At 42.4% G+C, this 18194-nt stretch overlaps 1 protein-coding gene across 3 annotated transcripts in view; it reads left to right on the top strand.

The window, feature by feature from the left end:
* ap1g1 (adaptor related protein complex 1 subunit gamma 1) overlaps nt 1–15902 on the top strand; it is a 29691-nt gene extending 13789 nt beyond the window's left edge. For 2 of the 3 annotated variants that reach the window (XM_010880600.3, XM_020053753.3), the window contains exons 6-23: nt 2637–2713; nt 3169–3177; nt 3885–3980; nt 4076–4156; nt 4256–4410; nt 4716–4829; nt 6262–6402; nt 6958–7012; nt 7641–7763; nt 7900–7989; nt 8083–8207; nt 8316–8420; nt 8573–8714; nt 9136–9262; nt 9801–9902; nt 10160–10320; nt 10483–10581; nt 10728–15902. In XM_010880600.3, coding sequence (XP_010878902.1) covers nt 2637–2713; nt 3169–3177; nt 3885–3980; nt 4076–4156; nt 4256–4410; nt 4716–4829; nt 6262–6402; nt 6958–7012; nt 7641–7763; nt 7900–7989; nt 8083–8207; nt 8316–8420; nt 8573–8714; nt 9136–9262; nt 9801–9902; nt 10160–10320; nt 10483–10581; nt 10728–10829 — 1904 coding nt within the window. In that variant the 3' untranslated portion in view covers nt 10830–15902. The remainder of the gene's footprint in view (nt 1–2636; nt 2714–3168; nt 3178–3884; nt 3981–4075; nt 4157–4255; nt 4411–4715; nt 4830–6261; nt 6403–6957; nt 7013–7640; nt 7764–7899; nt 7990–8082; nt 8208–8315; nt 8421–8572; nt 8715–9135; nt 9263–9800; nt 9903–10159; nt 10321–10482; nt 10582–10727) is intronic. The other variant, XM_010880611.3, reaches the window with a different exon arrangement.
* The last annotated feature ends 2292 nt before the right edge of the window (nt 15903–18194 follow it).

The following is an 18194-nucleotide window of genomic DNA, read 5'->3' as shown; positions in this document are numbered from 1 at the left end:
GCGTAGAACAAAAGCTGAAAATACAGGTAACTTCTAATCAGAATCCTTAGTAGCGTTTATAAAAATAAAAATGTATATTTGCTACAACTGACTACAACTGCCCAAATAACCTTTCGCCCCATCACATCAGCTGATATCAATGTTCCCAGCAATGACCATAGGTTTTTCAGCACTGAGCTGAGTGTAAATGGAAAAATTGAACCAGCATCTTTTTCCAGCTTGATGCGAGGTAAAGACGCAAAGTCAGGAACATGGCTGCTTTCATTGCTTACAACACCAATCCCTTGTTCTGTCATGTCGGTGCTGAGGGTTTGATACCTTAATGTATCTCTAGCCTAACTGTGCACGTCCACTGTTCCGCTGCGAGTTTGCCTGCAAACGGGCCACCTTGCCCCAGTTGGCTGCTTATGGTGTTTGTTTTTCAGCAGGGGAGGGCTGTGTTTACATAACTTTGTGAACTTTTTTGCCGGACCGCGTAAGCAGAACGGCCTAGAAGAGCGATTGTCTCTTACTTTGTGAGTGAGTGACTGACAACCTCTTGTTAAATAGTGTAGTGGTTAGAAACGCGGACAACAGATCCGCGTACGGACCCGTTTTCGACTCCCGTCACAGTCATGACACATGATGCCTTAGGGTTTGTTCAGGACAGACAAAAACTTCGCTGGGTACATCCTTCAGTAGCTACGTTATAGGAAGCCTAAACTTAAACAGTTCTGGTGGGTATTAGGATTTTTTCAGGATAGGCAAACACTTGCATAGCTACACGATTCTCGTCTTTTCACTTGACGATAAAGTCAGTTATCGTCATCTATTTTGATAGTTATTGTATCAATGTCATTCCCGAGTGGCTAATAAACTGTTAAAACGGCCAGTGGCATTGAATGTTTCTCAACAACTTTGTAAGTCTCGTTGGTGAAGTTGCTCCATTGATTCTCCCACAATACAACTTGGGAAAGGCTGAGGTATTGTCCCAATTTCAGAGTGGGTAGAATTACATTTCAACTCAAGACCCACGAGCAGGTAAACAACGCGGTCAAATGTGAACAGGCAGAAGTCGACTAGTCAATACCAAGGAAATCTAGAAGTTCAATGTTTATTTCTCAAGTGCACCGAATGACACAGAGTCATCCTGCACAAATGAAATTATTGTTAAATCATGTGGGATTTTTATTTTTATATATATATATAAATAAATACAATACAGCAAAAAATATAGCCATATTATATATAACCGGGTAAACTAGCAGCAATTTTAAAGAGTAGTATGGGGAATAAAGTAAATAGAAGTGGTGCCAACAATACACTCAAGAACAGTTATTTTTGCTTTCCCCATATCTTATTGATGAAGCACTGTACTAGCAGGCCTTGAATGTCGGCTGTGCCAGCACCGATGAAATCCATTTTTAAGGGACTTTTTTATTTGTTTCTATAAGAAAAACTAGAAGAAATTGCATTATTTTTTATTATCATTTATAGTGCCTTCGAAAAGAATTCAAACCCCTTTATCCACATTTTGTTGTTATAGACTTAATTTATAATTGATTTAAAAAAGAAGTTGCTATCAATCTACACACAATACTACGTATTGACAAATTAAAAACACGTTTTTAGACATTTTGTATTGAAAATCATTCATGTGAATGTCTCACAGACCAAGCCAAGTAACCGGGCGAGAAGTGCCTTCGTCAGGGAGGTGACCAAGAACCCAGTGGCCACTCTAACAGAGCTTCAGTGATTCTCTTCAGAGATGGGAGAACCTGCCGAGATGACAATCATTTCTGCACTGATCCATCAATCAGGCTTTTATGATAGAGTTGCTAGTCTGAAGCCTCGTCTGAGTAGAAGGAAAAGGCATGCCATCTAAATGACACAGAGCATAAGGAAAAATATGATTTTGTCTGATTAAACCAAACTTGAACTACTGGGCCAGAGGACCAAATGCTACATCTGTGGAAAACAAGTTAGTGTTTATAACCTGGCTAATGCTATCCATTTGGTAAAGCATGGGGGTGGGAGCGTTCGTCCTCTCGGGATGCTCCTCAGCAGCAGGGACTGGGAGACTGATCCTGATTTAGGTAAGGATAAACAGAGCAATATACAGGGGAAAAATGTATCCAGAGAACACAGGACCTCAGGCTGGGGCGCAACAACAACGAGGAGCACACAGCCAAGACAATGCTGGAATGGCTTCCGGACAAGTCTGTGCATGGCTTGAACCCCGCTGGACATCTGTGGGGAAACCTTTAATCGACGGTCCCTATCCAATTGGACTGAGCTTGAGGATCTACAAGAATCTACAAATGTATATAATCTGTGATTAAATCTATAACGCAACAAAATGTGGATAAAGGGAAGGGGTTTGAATACTTTCCGAAGGCACTGTACATAATGTTCCTGTTGCCATGTACCAAGACAAGCCCGGAACAGGATGGGGATTGAAATGTGGGATGTGCACATGCTGCAGCTTTGCCTCTAATCAGTATAATAGCCCAACAGTATCTGCACTTCTCTTGCTCATCTGCATCTTCAGCTCTCTCACATGTGGAGGCCTGTGGGCGTTGTGAGTTAGCAAGGAAATGAGTGCCGAACTAGTCCGGATTCCTCTTTTTCAACCAACTCCTTTGTCTCTCCTCAAGGTGTTCTCCATACTTCTGTTGTCCTCCTCACTGAGATGTGTGAAAGAAGTCCTGACATGCTGTCACACTTCAGAAAGGTATGGCTGGCTAATATCTAATCACTGACACTGCTGCTATCAAGATGTTGAGTTCGGCTGTAGCACTTCAGCAAATCCTTAGTTAGTTAAGCGTTTGTGCTCGGTTCACATTTCATTCTCTGCGTACATGTTTTCCTTTCACTATACCTGTTTAAATATAATTAAAACGTGTTGCTGTTGGAAACCTTGGATTGCCTTTTCCTGTAAGGTTTGCTCTTCATTCAGAGTATGTCTGTTGTATCTTGCCTTGCTTTTTTCCCTGCTGTATCTCAACCGGTTCTGTCCCGATGTCCCTTAACTGTACAACCTTGTTCCAGCCTCCTGCCCCTCATGTCCATGATCGAAACATTATTTTGAGCTCTTTCTGAAAGTGAACCTTTTCCAGTTTCCCCCCTAACATCTACCTCATATTTTTTCTGTCATTTGTCTTTGTTACAATTCCTGCATTGTGTTAGAATGAGAAGGTAAGAGTACATTCTGGTTTCATAGCTGGTGCATGCTGTTACTAGTAATCACTTGACACTGTCACCGTTGATGTACTCAAATCTGTGTTCTGTAAAGTTTTTTTGTTTTCTTAATTTCTTTGACTTTTTCAGTGGTCATGTCTCGGTGTCCTTTTTGATATCATAACAGGATGTTTTGTGTTTCTTAGACACATCTCTCACTATTTACAAGATGTCATCATTAACCTAATGTGAAACTCATTTGATCACTCTATGTTGAAAACACTGTGATGGGTCTGTTTTCAATTGATCACTTCAGGTGTTGTCACTAGCCACAGATTGTGTAATGTCTGTTAAAAGGGGCATATTGTCTGCGTAGCATACATAAACATGTGAAAGATTATTACTTTAACATTTGTGCAAATTTGACTGATCATGTTTGCCTAGTATTCCTCCTAATGATTAACTGTTATTCAGGTGTCATTTTATTGTGACATTTTTGTTAGCTTTTCTAAACCAAACATTCCAACCAGAAATGTTCTATTATAAATATAAATGTTTCTTGATTACTATAACCCCAACAAATTTGTTGATGATTAAATCAAGATTTCAACTGTATGATAAATACAATATTTTGTCAAGTTTTCTTTAAATAGTTCACCATTTCTTTAGAAATAAAGACTTGACCCTTGGTTGTGCCCTCCCCTCCTGTTGTTGGTCTTTTGTAGTTGGTTCCACAGCTGGTGAGAATCCTGAAGAACCTGATCATGTCAGGATATTCCCCTGAGCATGATGTATCTGGCATTAGTGACCCCTTCCTCCAGGTGAGACATTAGCTTGTTTCCTTTTGTGCCAATGATTTGAGGTTGCACTGTAACATGAACTTGGCTGGGTATGATGCCGCTTGTCTTCATTTCAGGTGCGGATATTAAGATTGCTGCGAATTCTGGGAAGGAGTGATGATGACTCAAGTGAAGCAATGAATGACATTCTTGCACAGGTGAGAACTTAGTGTGATAGATATCTGAAATACTGAAGGCTTGCTGGCCTGGTTACTGCTTGGCAAGTGTACTTCTTTCTTTTTTCTTCTCCCTATAAGGTTGCAACCAACACTGAGACAAGTAAAAATGTCGGCAATGCAATCCTCTATGAGACAGTACTGACCATAATGGACATCAAATCAGAAAGTGGATTGAGGGTGTTGGCCATCAACATACTGGGACGCTTTCTTCTTAACAATGACAAAAATATTAGGTAACACTTTGACAACAAATGAAAGGGCCTGAACTGGACATGTTCGTCAGTAACCATAGAGATGCTTTGGGGTTTTGGCAATGAGGCCCTTAATTGATAAAAAATTAAGTCAATAAAATTTCTTAATCGTGCTTGATTTTAGCTTTTGGCAGATCACTGTTGTGGATTTCAAAACTGAGTGTTGTCATTGAAAGTTACAATCACTTCATTCACTTAATAGTTTTTGTGTCACGGAGGATAGAAGATTTTGGATTAACTTAAGCATCACTGTAATGTTACTTTTTTTACTCTTGTTCTCCCTGAAGATATGTGGCATTGACATCCCTACTCAAGACTGTACAGACGGACCACAATGCAGTGCAGAGACATCGGAGCACAATTGTGGACTGTCTAAAAGACCTGGATGTGTCCATCAAGAGGTGAGACATACACCTAATTCATGTGCACTACTGTGGAGAGGGTCAATATTTGTGGTTTATCAATCTGGAGTGGTGCATTCCAGAATTTAACAGTACTCCTGTTGAATTTCAGCAATGCAGGCCATAAGTGTTTGGACTGTAATACAACTGTTTTTTGTTTTGGGTCTGTACTCCACCACTTTGGATTTGAAATGAGACAATGACAATGGGGTTTAAGTACAGACTAACAACTTTAACTTGAGGGCGTTTTCCTTCACAACTGTCTGACAGATCAGGAACACTACGGGAGGTAAGTGTGGATGTGTCACTAACTATCATTCACTAAAGTCTATTGAGGCTGGACTGCAAGGTGCAAAACACGATGGCTTTAAAATAATACCAAAAAGAACATGCAGAAGGCTTGAAAAAGCTATTGACAGATGAGACTAATGTCAGCATGTACCAAGTAATGTTAACCTATACCAGAGTGATGGCAAGAGGAAGTGTGGAGGAGACAAAAGGGTCTTGCATACCGACATAACTGTGAAAGCAGGTAGAGGGGTATGTTCTGGACATGTATGGCTGCAACTGGCTCAGTATTCTTCACTGATTGTGTAGCTCATGACGGGAGCCTTCTGATGAATTCTGTAGTTTACTGAAAATCTTGTCTGCTCACGTCCAACTAAATGCCTTAAAACGGTTTCGATGGCATTTTAACGCGCCGCAGGACAATGACCCCAAAACATAATGCTAAAGCAACCAAGTCCTTTTTCAAGGCCAAAAATTCAGTCAACTGACCTGAGTCCAATTGAGCATACATTTCACTTGCTGTAGACAAGACTGAAAGTGAAAACACCCTGAAACAAACAAGAACTGACGATGACTACTGTACAGACCTGACAGAACATCCGCAGGGAAGCATCTGGTGACGTCTATGGTTCACCAACTTCTGGCAGGATGTACAGAGCCTAAACAACATGACTTCTATTACTGTCCAAATACTTATGGAATGCATTGTATATTTGCAGGACAAGGTTTTTGGGGGGATGCTTTCTAATGTACAATATCAAAGGGTACTGCCAGTAAACAAACAGTTTCATTCAAAATGAATGATTGACTGCATTTTCTTATTTTTCCCAAAGTATGACCATTTTCCCAATTTAAATTGCTATGGAATTTTGAGAAATGCCATACTCCGTAATTCCCAAACATTCATTTGCTCGCCTGCTGATTTATTTTTTATTGTCCTGTGCTGCACATTGTGACAATATATGAACAGATTGTAATGCAGTATATGCTTGTCCATTTCAGACATTCCAATATTAAATAACAATTCAAAGAAAATACATATCTCTGAAAGTCATTACAATGCCATATTTAGTGTTTAACCCCAAGTATGCTCTGTACTAGTTTCAGAGGGTTAGAGGTAATTGTATTCCCCTCCCTGTGGTAGGCGTGCAATGGAGCTAAGCTTTGCCTTGGTGAATGGGAATAACATAAGAGGAATGATGAAGGAACTGCTCTACTTCCTGGACTCCTGTGACCCAGAATTCAAAGCAGACTGTGCGTCTGGAGTCTTCCTGGCTGCGGAGAAGTAAGGCTCTGGGGTGTGGTCCAGCTGGAAAATCAGAAATCAAGCTTGATCAATCAGGGAGGCTCTTGTTAGTACCATAGCAACATTAAGCTGCTGCACCCTAAAAAAACAACTCAACTTTATCTCTTGACTTGTAGGTCATGACCACTTCATGTTGTTTGTTTTGGCTGTATCTACAGTATAAGCAGCTGATGCCATGTTAGGAGATGAATGAGAAGAGTTAGTAGTAAGAGACCAAGCCAGCAGTAGTTTTTGCATGTGGGCTGCTAACTGATCTTGACTGCTTCTTTACATTAGGTTTGTAGACTTACAGGATAGATTTGTTTACCACAGTGGATTCAAGAACACCAAATGATTAACCACTGTTTCCGCTGGCTCCAGTTACTGGGAATGGCTTAGTTATTAAAGTGCTGTATAAAATGAGTGATCAGGACATGATGACAACATGGTTGATACCATATTCTTTAATGGACTTGATACCATATTCTCTTCCCACTGAGTTTTGTTCTGCTTAGTGTTAAACCTTAAGTAACTTCTGCTTGTTTTGTGTTGCAGGTATGCTCCTTCAAAACGATGGCACATAGACACTATCATGAGAGTCCTGACAACGGTTTGTACAATTCTGTCCAAAGAAAACTACTTTGGTTGACTCTAGGTCTGTATGGGGTCTCTGTGTTTTGCACATGAACCAGAATGAATATATTTTAAAATAGTTCTGTAAATAAATAGCTGTGCAGTGTTAAATGCCAATATATTAAGTATATTCTGTTTAAACGAGAGCCTTTGCGGACCTTGTCATCAAAATCCTAACCCTTGTCAGTGGTTTACCCTGCTGTTTTGTGAGCCAGTCAAGGAAGAGCAGCTAGTTGTAAACCAGTGGGTGTTGGTATTAGTGAAGCAACATTGTCGGATCCTCCAGCCCCGTTGAAATCTTCGGTTTGACAGCATTTTGGCTTTCCGGTCGATTTTAGCGGTGAGGGACAGATGTGTTGATAAGGCATTAACTGTATGTCGCCACCGCTTGACAAAAGTAGACTGCACTGCTGCTGATGCCTGAAACGTGTACAGACCCGCGAGCCTCAACCCTAATACCTGACGTGCTGTGAGTGAAGCGTGTTGCTGTAGCACTAGTTGACTCTGCTGGTTGTCAATGACAGTGAAGAGTTGATGCTGGGCTGTTGATTGATCGATCCTCGAGTGATTCATCGACTGAACTGGCTGACCTCTCTTGTGTCCAGGCTGGGAGCTATGTCCGAGACGATTCTGTCCCCAACCTCATCCAGCTCATCACCAACAGTGTGGAGATGCACGCCTACACGGTGCAGAGACTCTACAAAGCCCTGCTGGATGACATCTCACAGGTCAGACCCACCGACACTCACACATCATTAAGTCACTTAATATCCCAAATATACATGCGTGCCAATGTTTCCCTCTGTGTGGTGGACTGGTTTCAGGGAATCTCATCTTTCTGAAATCTGCATTTCTTTCCCCTAGCAACCATTGGTGCAGGTGTCGTCCTGGTGCATAGGAGAGTATGGAGACCTGCTGGTGTCTGGACAGTGTGAGGAGGAGGAGCCCATCCAGGTAGCTCATCCCAGAGCCCTACACATGCCTTATCACGGACACTGCCCATCTCAACTATTTTAAATGTCATCATTTTTTCTTCCTTTGCAACAGGTGACCGAGGATGAAGTATTGGATGTTTTGGAAGGGCTTCTTCTATCCAACTTATCCACCCCTGTGACCAGGGGTTACTCGCTCACTGCCATCATGAAGCTGTCTACGCGCTTCAGCAGTGTCAAGTATGTCCTCCTGTGTTGAGTAAAGAGCATGTGTACCAGTTTATTAGGGGAGATCCTTAAGCTCTGGAGGCACTCTGAATGTATACCATTCTGTCTTTACATCTCTAGCCGAATCAAGAAGGTGGTGTCAGTATATGGCAGCAGCATTGATGTGGAGCTGCAACAGAGAGCTGTGGAGTACAATGCACTCTTCAAGAAATATGATCACATGAGGTGAGTGAACATCAAAATGGGACCCCGTATTCCATTTCCGTTCATTACAAGCACTTGTATTTAGAAATGTACTCCCTTGTTAAGTTATGCGTTTGAGATTTTTACACTGACCCATTTCTCTCTCCCCCATCTGATTCTCTCTATTTCTGAAGGCCTGCCTTACTAGAACGAATGCCCATCATGGAGAAAACCGCCTCCAATGGCCCAACAGAGATTGTTCAGACTAATGGGGAGACAGAGCCATCAGTGCCGGACACAAAACACCCGCCCCTAGTCACCCAGCCAGCCAACCAGGTGAGGGCATGTGACGTGTGGACCTACCATTGCTGGGGCTATATCTGTGTGTAGCAGAATCAACGGCTCAAAACTTAAGCTCTTTAAAACATACGCACCAACATTCTCTGTGTTTAGATTGCTGTTCATGTGGTGAAAGTCCACCGATCAGTTAGTCTGCTAATGCATTTACACACAGATCCGGCAAGGACCCCTGCTGGCAGAAAAATGCCACACTGCTAAGCTTTGCTTTCAATCTACGGATTAATGTGAAGCCTTTAAATCCCTTTTGAGTTGAGATAAATATATTATAATATATAATCATTACATTTTAGTTTTTTATATTTTAAAATGAGGCATAAATGAGATTATTATTGCCATATAGGTTTTCCAAATGTCCTTGTTGCACGAGCTGTTTCATTTTCTTGATGTTGTTTTGCAGGCTAATGATTTATTAGATCTGCTGGGTGGTAATGATGTGGTACCTGTGATCCAGACCACCTTGCCCACCAAGCCAGCCTCAGCTGGAGGGGAGCTGCTCGACCTACTGGGGGACCTCTCTCTATCTGGTAGGACCAGAGTGTCTGTTTTTCCCACTGTTGGTCCACCAGCCCATAACAAAAGGGGAGCAACAGTGGTCCATGTTCAGGGAGACCAACAGTGGTCCATGGTCAGGGAGACCAACAGTGGTCCATGGTCAGGGAGACCAACAGTGGTCCATGGTCAGGGAGACCAACAGTGGTCCATGGTCAGGGAAACCTGATTTTTCTCTTTTAATAGGCATCTCTCTTATACCATTTTTCTCCCTGATTTATTTCAAATATCTTCCTAATGCCCTATCCAGCAAAGTAAATGCCCGGTGTTAATATGTTGACAGACATAAAATCATCTGAAAGCATGAATCCCATTTTGGTCTTTCAGTATGGTCAACCTAAAATGCTGTTCAAATATTCTGGGATCACTATTGAAATAGAGGTGAACTGAGTCAGATATTCATAGGTTTTAATAAGAAGTAGTCTCAGTTTTTCCTAGTAGTGTGAATTGGCCCTGATTGTTCTATGTCTAGGTGTTACTACCATGAACCCTCTCTGTTCCTCCCTTCTCTAGGTGGTCCTGCCCCTGCTCCTGTCCCCTCTGTGCCTGTTTCCCAGCCCCCCTTCCTCCTGGATGGCCTCTCCTCGCAGCCCCTGTTTACTGATATTGCAGCAGGTGAGATGTAGCCCTCATCTGTGAAGCTTTCAGATTTTCCTCCGAAGGCAACTGCTCACATTGTGTCGTTTGGAAGGCTGTTACTGCATCAGACCACCGTGTTTCTACCTTTTAAAGCAACCTACCAATGTTCCTGCAGGGTTTCCATAATGTTTGGTACTACTGTTCACAACATCTGTTTGGTACTACTGTTCACAACATCTGTTTGGTACTACTGTTCACTTGAAATAGTAATGAACTTCATTCTGGTCTTTTAGTGATTCCCCCCATGACAGCATACAATAAGAACGGCCTGAAAATTGAGTTCACCTTTGAAAGAGCCAACCCAAATCCCAACATAGCAGTCATCACCATCCACGCCACCAACACCACTGAGGCTGACATGACAGAGTTTGTTTTCCAGGCTGCAGTACCAAAGGTGAGGTGTGATTGGCCAGTGACAGTGCCATATTAATAAAGAAAAATGTGCGCTTATGATGATGAACCTCTGTAGCAATGTACAGTGCATGTTGTTAATGGGCACGTGTGTATCCTGTGAAGACCAGGTATGTTGGTTATGCTTTGTGTCCCTTTCTTTCAGACATTCCAGCTGCAGCTCTTGTCTCCTAGCAGTAATATAGTCCCAGCACTCAACCAGGGAAGCATCACACAGATCATCAGAGTTCTTAACCCACAGAAGGTATTTTCCTCTTTTCTTCCACTTTCTTTCTTAGTGTCTCTGAGAGCACCAATAATTCCTGTGTTCAGTGTAAGGAACTGCTTTAATGTTAACAGGCCTAGACAAGAGTAGGTCGTATTTAATAGTTTTTCCCTCATGATTTACAGCAACAACTGCGCATGAGGGTCAAGCTGACATACACCCACAAAGGCTTGCCTGTCCAGGATCTGGCCGAGGTCAACAACTTTCCCCCTCAGTCTTGGCAGTGATGGCCGTGCCCTATTGCTCTTAACGACCCCGCAAAGGGAACTGTGGGAAAGATTGTCCCCTCCCTTACCCTGACTGATCCTCCGGTGACATCACTGCAGACCGCTGCCCCTGGGCTGCATTGGAAGCAGCAGAATCTCTTACACACACACACACACAAAAAGATGGTATGAAGACTCGATGACAACAATGACAATGTAGACGTCACCAGAAATATCTGGAAACATCCATTTTGTAACCCTCCTTTAGGTTGATTGGTTTCACCTCAGTCTGTTCTATAGTTGGCACAGTTCCACCCCCTCACACCGCGATGCACGTATGCCCACATTGCACCTGCTGCTGTGCGCCCCGCCTCTCTAAGCCACCGTAGAAAAGAGCTGTTGGCACTGAGCACTTGTTTAATCCATCGATTTTCCTTTCGTGTCATGTTTTTAATCTTCAAGTAATTTAACATGTAGGTTATTTTAAGCAATGTTGACGCCAGAATGAAATCCATCTTAGTTGTATGAAATTTGCACTCCATTCACCACCTTCCAAAATACTCTTTTCAAATTGGGTTTAAGAACCTGGGAGTATTGTGGCTCTCAGTAATTAATCTAGTTTGGTATCCAATGTGAATATAACGCATTACAAACATCTCCAGTACTACAGTCCAAATGCATGGCCTCAGGTTGCAATAAAAAGGTTTGCATTATTGTTCAGCTGTATGGGTCCTGCTGTTCTACTTCGATTCATTTTGGCAGCAGTAAACTTTCCTGAGACCCAGAACACTTGTGAATTTTCAGGTTTACTTCATTTGACCTTCTAACTCATGAGTGATTTAAAGGCAGGATACATTTTGTCATTTTAAATTACATCCACTTTCTCTACTGAAGTCAATTTGTGAGATGTTTGAATCTCTATCATTTGGTTGGGCCAAACATACCTCTCAGCAAAGTTGAGGTACTGTAAATCAAGTGTATTTCATAGTAGGAAGTGCATGGGTTTTTTGAGTTGGTAAACACACTGTATGGTTCAATGTTGGTTCGTTTGGTCAGATTGGTAGCCACGATACCATCCTATTTTGTAAACTTATTTTTGAGATTAAATCTAGATGCTTGTTTCTGCTGTGTTTGACAGTGTTTTCTTGGCAGCCATTATCACCCATTTGGCCTCTGCTAGATGGGTACCATTTACAGTGACACTTGGTTGCTTAATTCAGGATGCAATGTTAAATTAATGGTTAATTGCTGAGATCAAGTTTGTTACTGACCCGATATGAAACATTGGATACAAGTGCCGGTCTGAAACACCTCAGTTTTGGGCAAATCCTAAAGTTGAGATTTATGAATGCATTATCTTTGGAATTATTTAATATTCTATTAATCTGAAGAAACGTGGATTATCAATACACCACACCTTTGGTTGGTCAAAACGTCTGTACCATTAGACTTAATCTGGTTGGATATAGCCAGCGCAGACAACATGCATGTAAATGAAGTCTATTTTGAATGTAGTTATATGCACTGAATGCTCTTTCATTTCAGTCTTTCTGTGGGTCTCCTGGGGGCTGACGGCCATTTGGTTGGCTCAGTTGTTTGTCTGAATTTTGTAGTATTCTTTTTTTTTTTTGCAGTGATTTGACTTAAACATTTATGCCTGATATCATTGTGATGTGCCTTTCAACCTAGCCAGATGATTCCCTGAACTGGGGTGATCTGGCACCTTGGTGTGTTTGTGTCAGGTTGGATTGGGTGCTTATTGGGATTGTTGCCTGACTGAACAGTTAGACCGGTAAGAAGGGAAGAGTTCAAGAGCGTTTCCTTTTATTTGAATGACATTTCACTCTGAGTTTTTTGAGCATTTTGTAGTGGATTATCAGTGGAGCTTGTGGACTGTTGGTGTTATTCCTTGGCTGTCATAGTTTTCCAAATCAGAATGCAGACCAAGCTGTTGGAGACATTAACCCAATTACCTCACAATGTTTTATCTTCCTGTTCCTATCAACATTACACTACCTGGACTGCTGTATTTAGTCTTCTAAATGATCTGCAATCAAGGGGGCACCTGTAGACCTCTCGTTACTAACAAGCTTAGCTACCCCATGATGCAGTGTCCAGATGTTCAATCAGGCGTTATGCTTACTGATATTCACTATGCCACATTATATTTCTAACCTTTGTGACCAAATCAGAGATGCTATTTAGCTCTGGAAATATTTTTCAGTGACTATGTGTATATGGAGAAAATTATTCAGTTCTAGATCACTTTTTTTTCTGTGGAATAAATGCTTTGTTGGCTTTTTCTGTACATATTGAAGGCTTTTAAGATTAGTAAGTTGTCCTATCCTTCATCTCTTGTTTTTTTTTTTGTCTTTTCTTTTTATATACCCACAACCATTTTCTAAGACTTAAAGTGACTTAGTGTTTATTGTTTCAGTAGGTCTTAGTCAGGATCCTAATCATATACTTCCTTGTTTCATCAGTCATTGCAAAATGGATTATCTGCTGCCTGTACATTGTATATACTTGTAAAATGAAACAAAAGAGGATCAAATGAAATAAAAACCCATTTGAAGACTTATACAGATTAGCTAGGGACTGTAATTGTACACATTTATGTAAAATCCTGAAAAGATGCAATTGAGCTGCATATTTACTATTCTGTTCATGTTCTTCAAGATTGGTTGTATCTTTTTTTTGCTGTGTGGGTGAGCAGGCTGCTATTGGTTCTTATTGTTGTCGACTGAAGGTTTGTCTGGGCAGAGCTGGTGTCTGAGTGCTGTCCTGTACTACTGAGGGCTCTGTGACCCGGGCACACAGTGACTGATGTGGCACCTTGTCTGTGTCTGTGGTCTTCTGAACAGCTTCATCTGTTTCATGTACTCCTTCGACAGTAGCCAGCCTGTTGCCAAGACAGTGTAATGCCTAAACCTGGCCTGTAATGTGCTTTTAATATTTTGCCCTCCCCCGCAAAAGTAATTGGGTGTGGTTTATGCTGTCAGACATGCAAGCTAATGTGTGAATGGATGGATGACCTGAAGTGTGCAGGGTCTCCTTGTAAGAGTGAATAGGTCCCCTTTTAATTCACTTTTCCATAAGGAATTTGCAGGGGGAGTTTTCCTGACCTGTAGATTATGCCTCCCCCATTCATACAGAATCTGACCTCCCCATGTAAGGTGTGTTGGATTTCAGACATGCGAAAGGACAGTTTCTTTGAAATGTTGAGTGAGGTAGTATGATTCTGTCAAGCCAACCTTTAACTGTAGATTGGGGAGTGGTTGTTGAGTGTTCTGTCAGGCTGTGAGCTGTTGGATTTGTGGGATATGATCAAGGGAATTGAGGTTGAGTGAACTGGAACTGTTTACTATTGGGTACCATTGTTTTTGTTCATTGCCATAGCTGCCGCTGAGTCACCCACCTGCCGTTCCCTTAGTGATCTGGTTAAGGGAGTCCTCACTCATGATGACTGCATTAAGGATATATATTTTATTTTTTTACCTGCTCATAGTGAATAGGTCCGGTTCTGTAACAGGAAATCATCCCTTATGGCACTTTTCCATACAGGAGTTTCCTGAAAAGCTACACGGTTCTTCTGTTTACATTGACGCAAGATGTTACCTGTCTGTAAATGTCCGATGGCACTGGCAGACGCGGTCGCTTGAGGCCTAAGTCAAGCCACTTGGACTACTGCATAATCTAAAGTAACTGTTTAGATTATCCAGGGGCTGTTGATTCTGCTCTTTACACATCCTCTCTGCTGCCCTGCTTTGGAAACAGTTTCCCCTGTATAACAGAACAGTCAACAGAGTACCCTGGTGTTACGGTCCAAAAGAAGCATCAGATGAATGTCCTGTTGACTGAAATCCCATTCAAACAATTTCAAAATCACAACTTAAGTATGAGGCTGATCTCTCAACAATGACTGTATTGCCTTTTGGTGTGCACATTTATTTCAGAGGACCTGTGATATATTAAATACAGTGCTGCTTTGCCTGTCCTTGAGAGATAGAAACATACATCCCAGAGCGGAAGGCTGCATGTTCGCTGTGATGTGAGCTATTTTTCCACAAGGGGGAGTTGGTCAAGATGGAATGCTGTAGGGAAGGGGAAAGAAATGATCATTTGTACCTTTTCTTTTGAATAATGTTTTAATTTTTTCTATTGCGTCAGTTTATCCATCTGTCAATCATATTTAATCAGTTCCTGCTTTTAAGGCTACAGTGCTCCATATAATTTTAAATGTCACATGCATCTTAGGTGAAATCCTATCATTTTGGATACTGCCTAAAAAGCAGAAGAGAAAAGGAAAGAAACCTTCAAAGTTCTGAGCAGCAATAGAAGCTGGTTGTGTGTGTGAGCGTGCTTGCGTGTTTGGACTGGCATGTCATGCTAAACTCAACTGGTATTGCATTACATTGGCTGCAATGATTTCAATTCTCAGCTTCTGAGCTGCATGTGAGAACCAATGTAAATATTGTCATTTCTACTCTTTATGTAATCCTGTTTTTGAAATGCAAGGTTATTTAACAAGTCCACCACACCATGTTGTTGGGTTGTACATTTGGAAATCTTCAGTTAAAGCACAAAATTAAAAAAATAGAAACATTGATGGGGAGGGGTTAAGTGCACAGCACCTGTCAGTGTTTGGGGTTTTTACTCCTATAATTGGTCAGGCACATCTGTATAAATGTTTAAAAGGAACATATTACTTTAGCCACGATTATCCTTTTCCCTGTAAAATCTAAAATAAGGCGTCCATTGTAGTTTCGAAAGAGAATCTGTATATGTAACCTTCAGATGTATCCTGACTATACAACATATCTGATTTGAGATGTGGGGGGGGGGCAGCAACATTTTATGATCTTCACTTTTTTCCAGACAATTTTGACATGTTGAGCTGAATCATAATACCATGTCTTCAAGGTGGGTGTGAATGTCGAACTGAATATGAATAACAATGATGTTAATGATTCTGATGATTAAATATGAGCGGCTGTAAACTACTACATGGGATATTTTAGACTTATGCTGTGTATTATTGTCTTTGGGTTGGAGAATATGATGATCAAGAGAATAATAAAAAGTCAAACATAATTGTGTTCTGGACTACATTCTTGAGCAACTCTGTCGGCATTTAAACAAGCAATGTAATTCAGACATTTTATCTTTTAACCAAAAATAATTGACATGAAAACATCTGATATTATTGTTCAAAAGACACATCAGAATTGGGCAGACTGAATGTAGCCTTACAGTTACGAACACGGTTCATGTATAAAACTGATCTATTTAATCCAATAGACTGGGTGCATTATTTTTATATTACAGGTGACAGCTTGAGCACAACACTGCACTATTTATCAGAAACTAGGTTGGCCGTAGGAAGTTGTGAAGATCAATGCATTTTACATTTTGTTTAAAAAGTTCAGCATAAACAACTTTCTCTGTACTTTTCAGTTTGGAATAACTTTTGAATGGAAAGTTAAAGTACACCCCCCCACACACACACAACACGAGCGGGTTAGGGCACAGGACAAAACACACAACACACGGGCGGGTTAGGGCATAGGACAAAACACACGGGCGGGTTAGGGCATAGGACAAAACACACGGGCGGGTTAGGGCATAGGACAAAACACACAACACACGGGCGGGTTAGGGCATAGGACAAAACACACGGGCGGGTTAGGGCATAGGACAAACCACACAACACACGGGCGGGTTAAGTCAAAGGACAAAACAACACGGGTGGGTTAGGGCACAGGACAAAACACACAGTACATGGGCGGTTAAGGGCACAGTACAAAACACACACAGTACATGGGCGGGTTAGGGGCACAGGACAAAACACACACAGTACATGGGCGGGTTAGGGGCACAGGACAAAACACACACAGTACATGGGCGGGTTAGGGGCACAGGACAAAACACACACAGTACATGGGCGGGTTAGGGGCACAGGACAAAACATACAACACACGGGCGGGTTAGGGCACAGGACAAAACACACAACACATGGGCAGGTTAGGACACAGGACAAAACACAACACATGGGCAGGTTAGGACACAGGACAAAACACACAACGCATGGGCAGGTTAGGACACAGGACAAAACACACACAGTACACGGGCGGGTTAGGACACAGGACAAAACGCACACAGTACATGGGCGGGTTAGGGGCACAGGACAAAACACACAACACATGGGCAGGTTAGGACACAGGACAAAACACAACACATGGGCAGGTTAGGACACAGGACAAAACACACAACGCATGGGCAGGTTAGGACACAGGACAAAACACACACAGTACACGGGCGGGTTAGGACACAGGACAAAACGCACACAGTACACGGGCGGGTTAGGACACAGGACAAAACGCACAGGCGGGTTAGGGGCACAGGACAAAACACACAACACATGGGCAGGTTAGGACACAGGACAAAACACAACACATGGGCAGGTTAGGACACAGGACAAAACACACAGGCGGGTTAGGGGCACCGGACAAAACACACAACACATGGGCAGGTTAGGACACAGGACAAAACACAACACATGGGCAGGTTAGGACACAGGACAAAACACACAACACATGGGCAGGTTAGGACACAGGACAAAACACAACGCATGGGCAGGTTAGGACACAGGACAAAACACACAACGCATGGGCAGGTTAGGACACAGGACAAAACACACAGTACACGGGCGGGTTAGGGGCACAGGACAAAACACACAACACATGGGCAGGTTAGGACACAGGACAAAACACACACAGTACACGGGCGGGTTAGGGCACAGGACAAAGCTGCAGCAGTGTGTTCTTGAAAGCATGATTATTGTCCTGCAGGCTGTGTCAGGGAATATGGTGTGGCACACTGACCTGTACTCAGTAGCGACCCACAGAGGGAAACTAAGAACTGTTTGACCCCAGCTAGGTCAACTGACATAATTAAGGTGGAGGGGTGTTCTCAGGTTGTGAAAGCTCTGGTGGAAAGACCCATAGTCTTCCCCTCCAACCCCACCCCCCCAACAAAGTCTCTTTTCAGAGCCGCATTTGAATCTCATATTTTCCCCAAATCCCAGTGGTTGACGGAGAAACTGGACGTATTTGACAACACGCTATGGTCAAGAGTCGGTGTGGCACTTGCTCTGGGATGCCATGCAGTCAGGGACCTGTGAACCCAAACAGCCCCTGAGTTATATCCATACCTGCTAGTATGGCCATCGCAGTTTGTGTTCCCGGTACTCCCAGAGCCAGGGCAGGAGTGAGCCAGGCACCAATACCACCACTTTGGCTCCCCCGAACAAACTGCAAGATGCATTATTGGCCTCCCTAAATCTGTGGGCAGGGAAGTGTGTAGACAGCCCCTGGAGGTAGCCCA

Source organism: Esox lucius, chromosome 2 (assembly GCF_011004845.1).
Source record: "Esox lucius isolate fEsoLuc1 chromosome 2, fEsoLuc1.pri, whole genome shotgun sequence".
NCBI classification, from domain to species: domain Eukaryota; kingdom Metazoa; phylum Chordata; class Actinopteri; order Esociformes; family Esocidae; genus Esox; species Esox lucius.
Note: the sequence above shows the minus strand (reverse complement) of the source record. Positions and strands in the feature narration are given on the sequence as shown.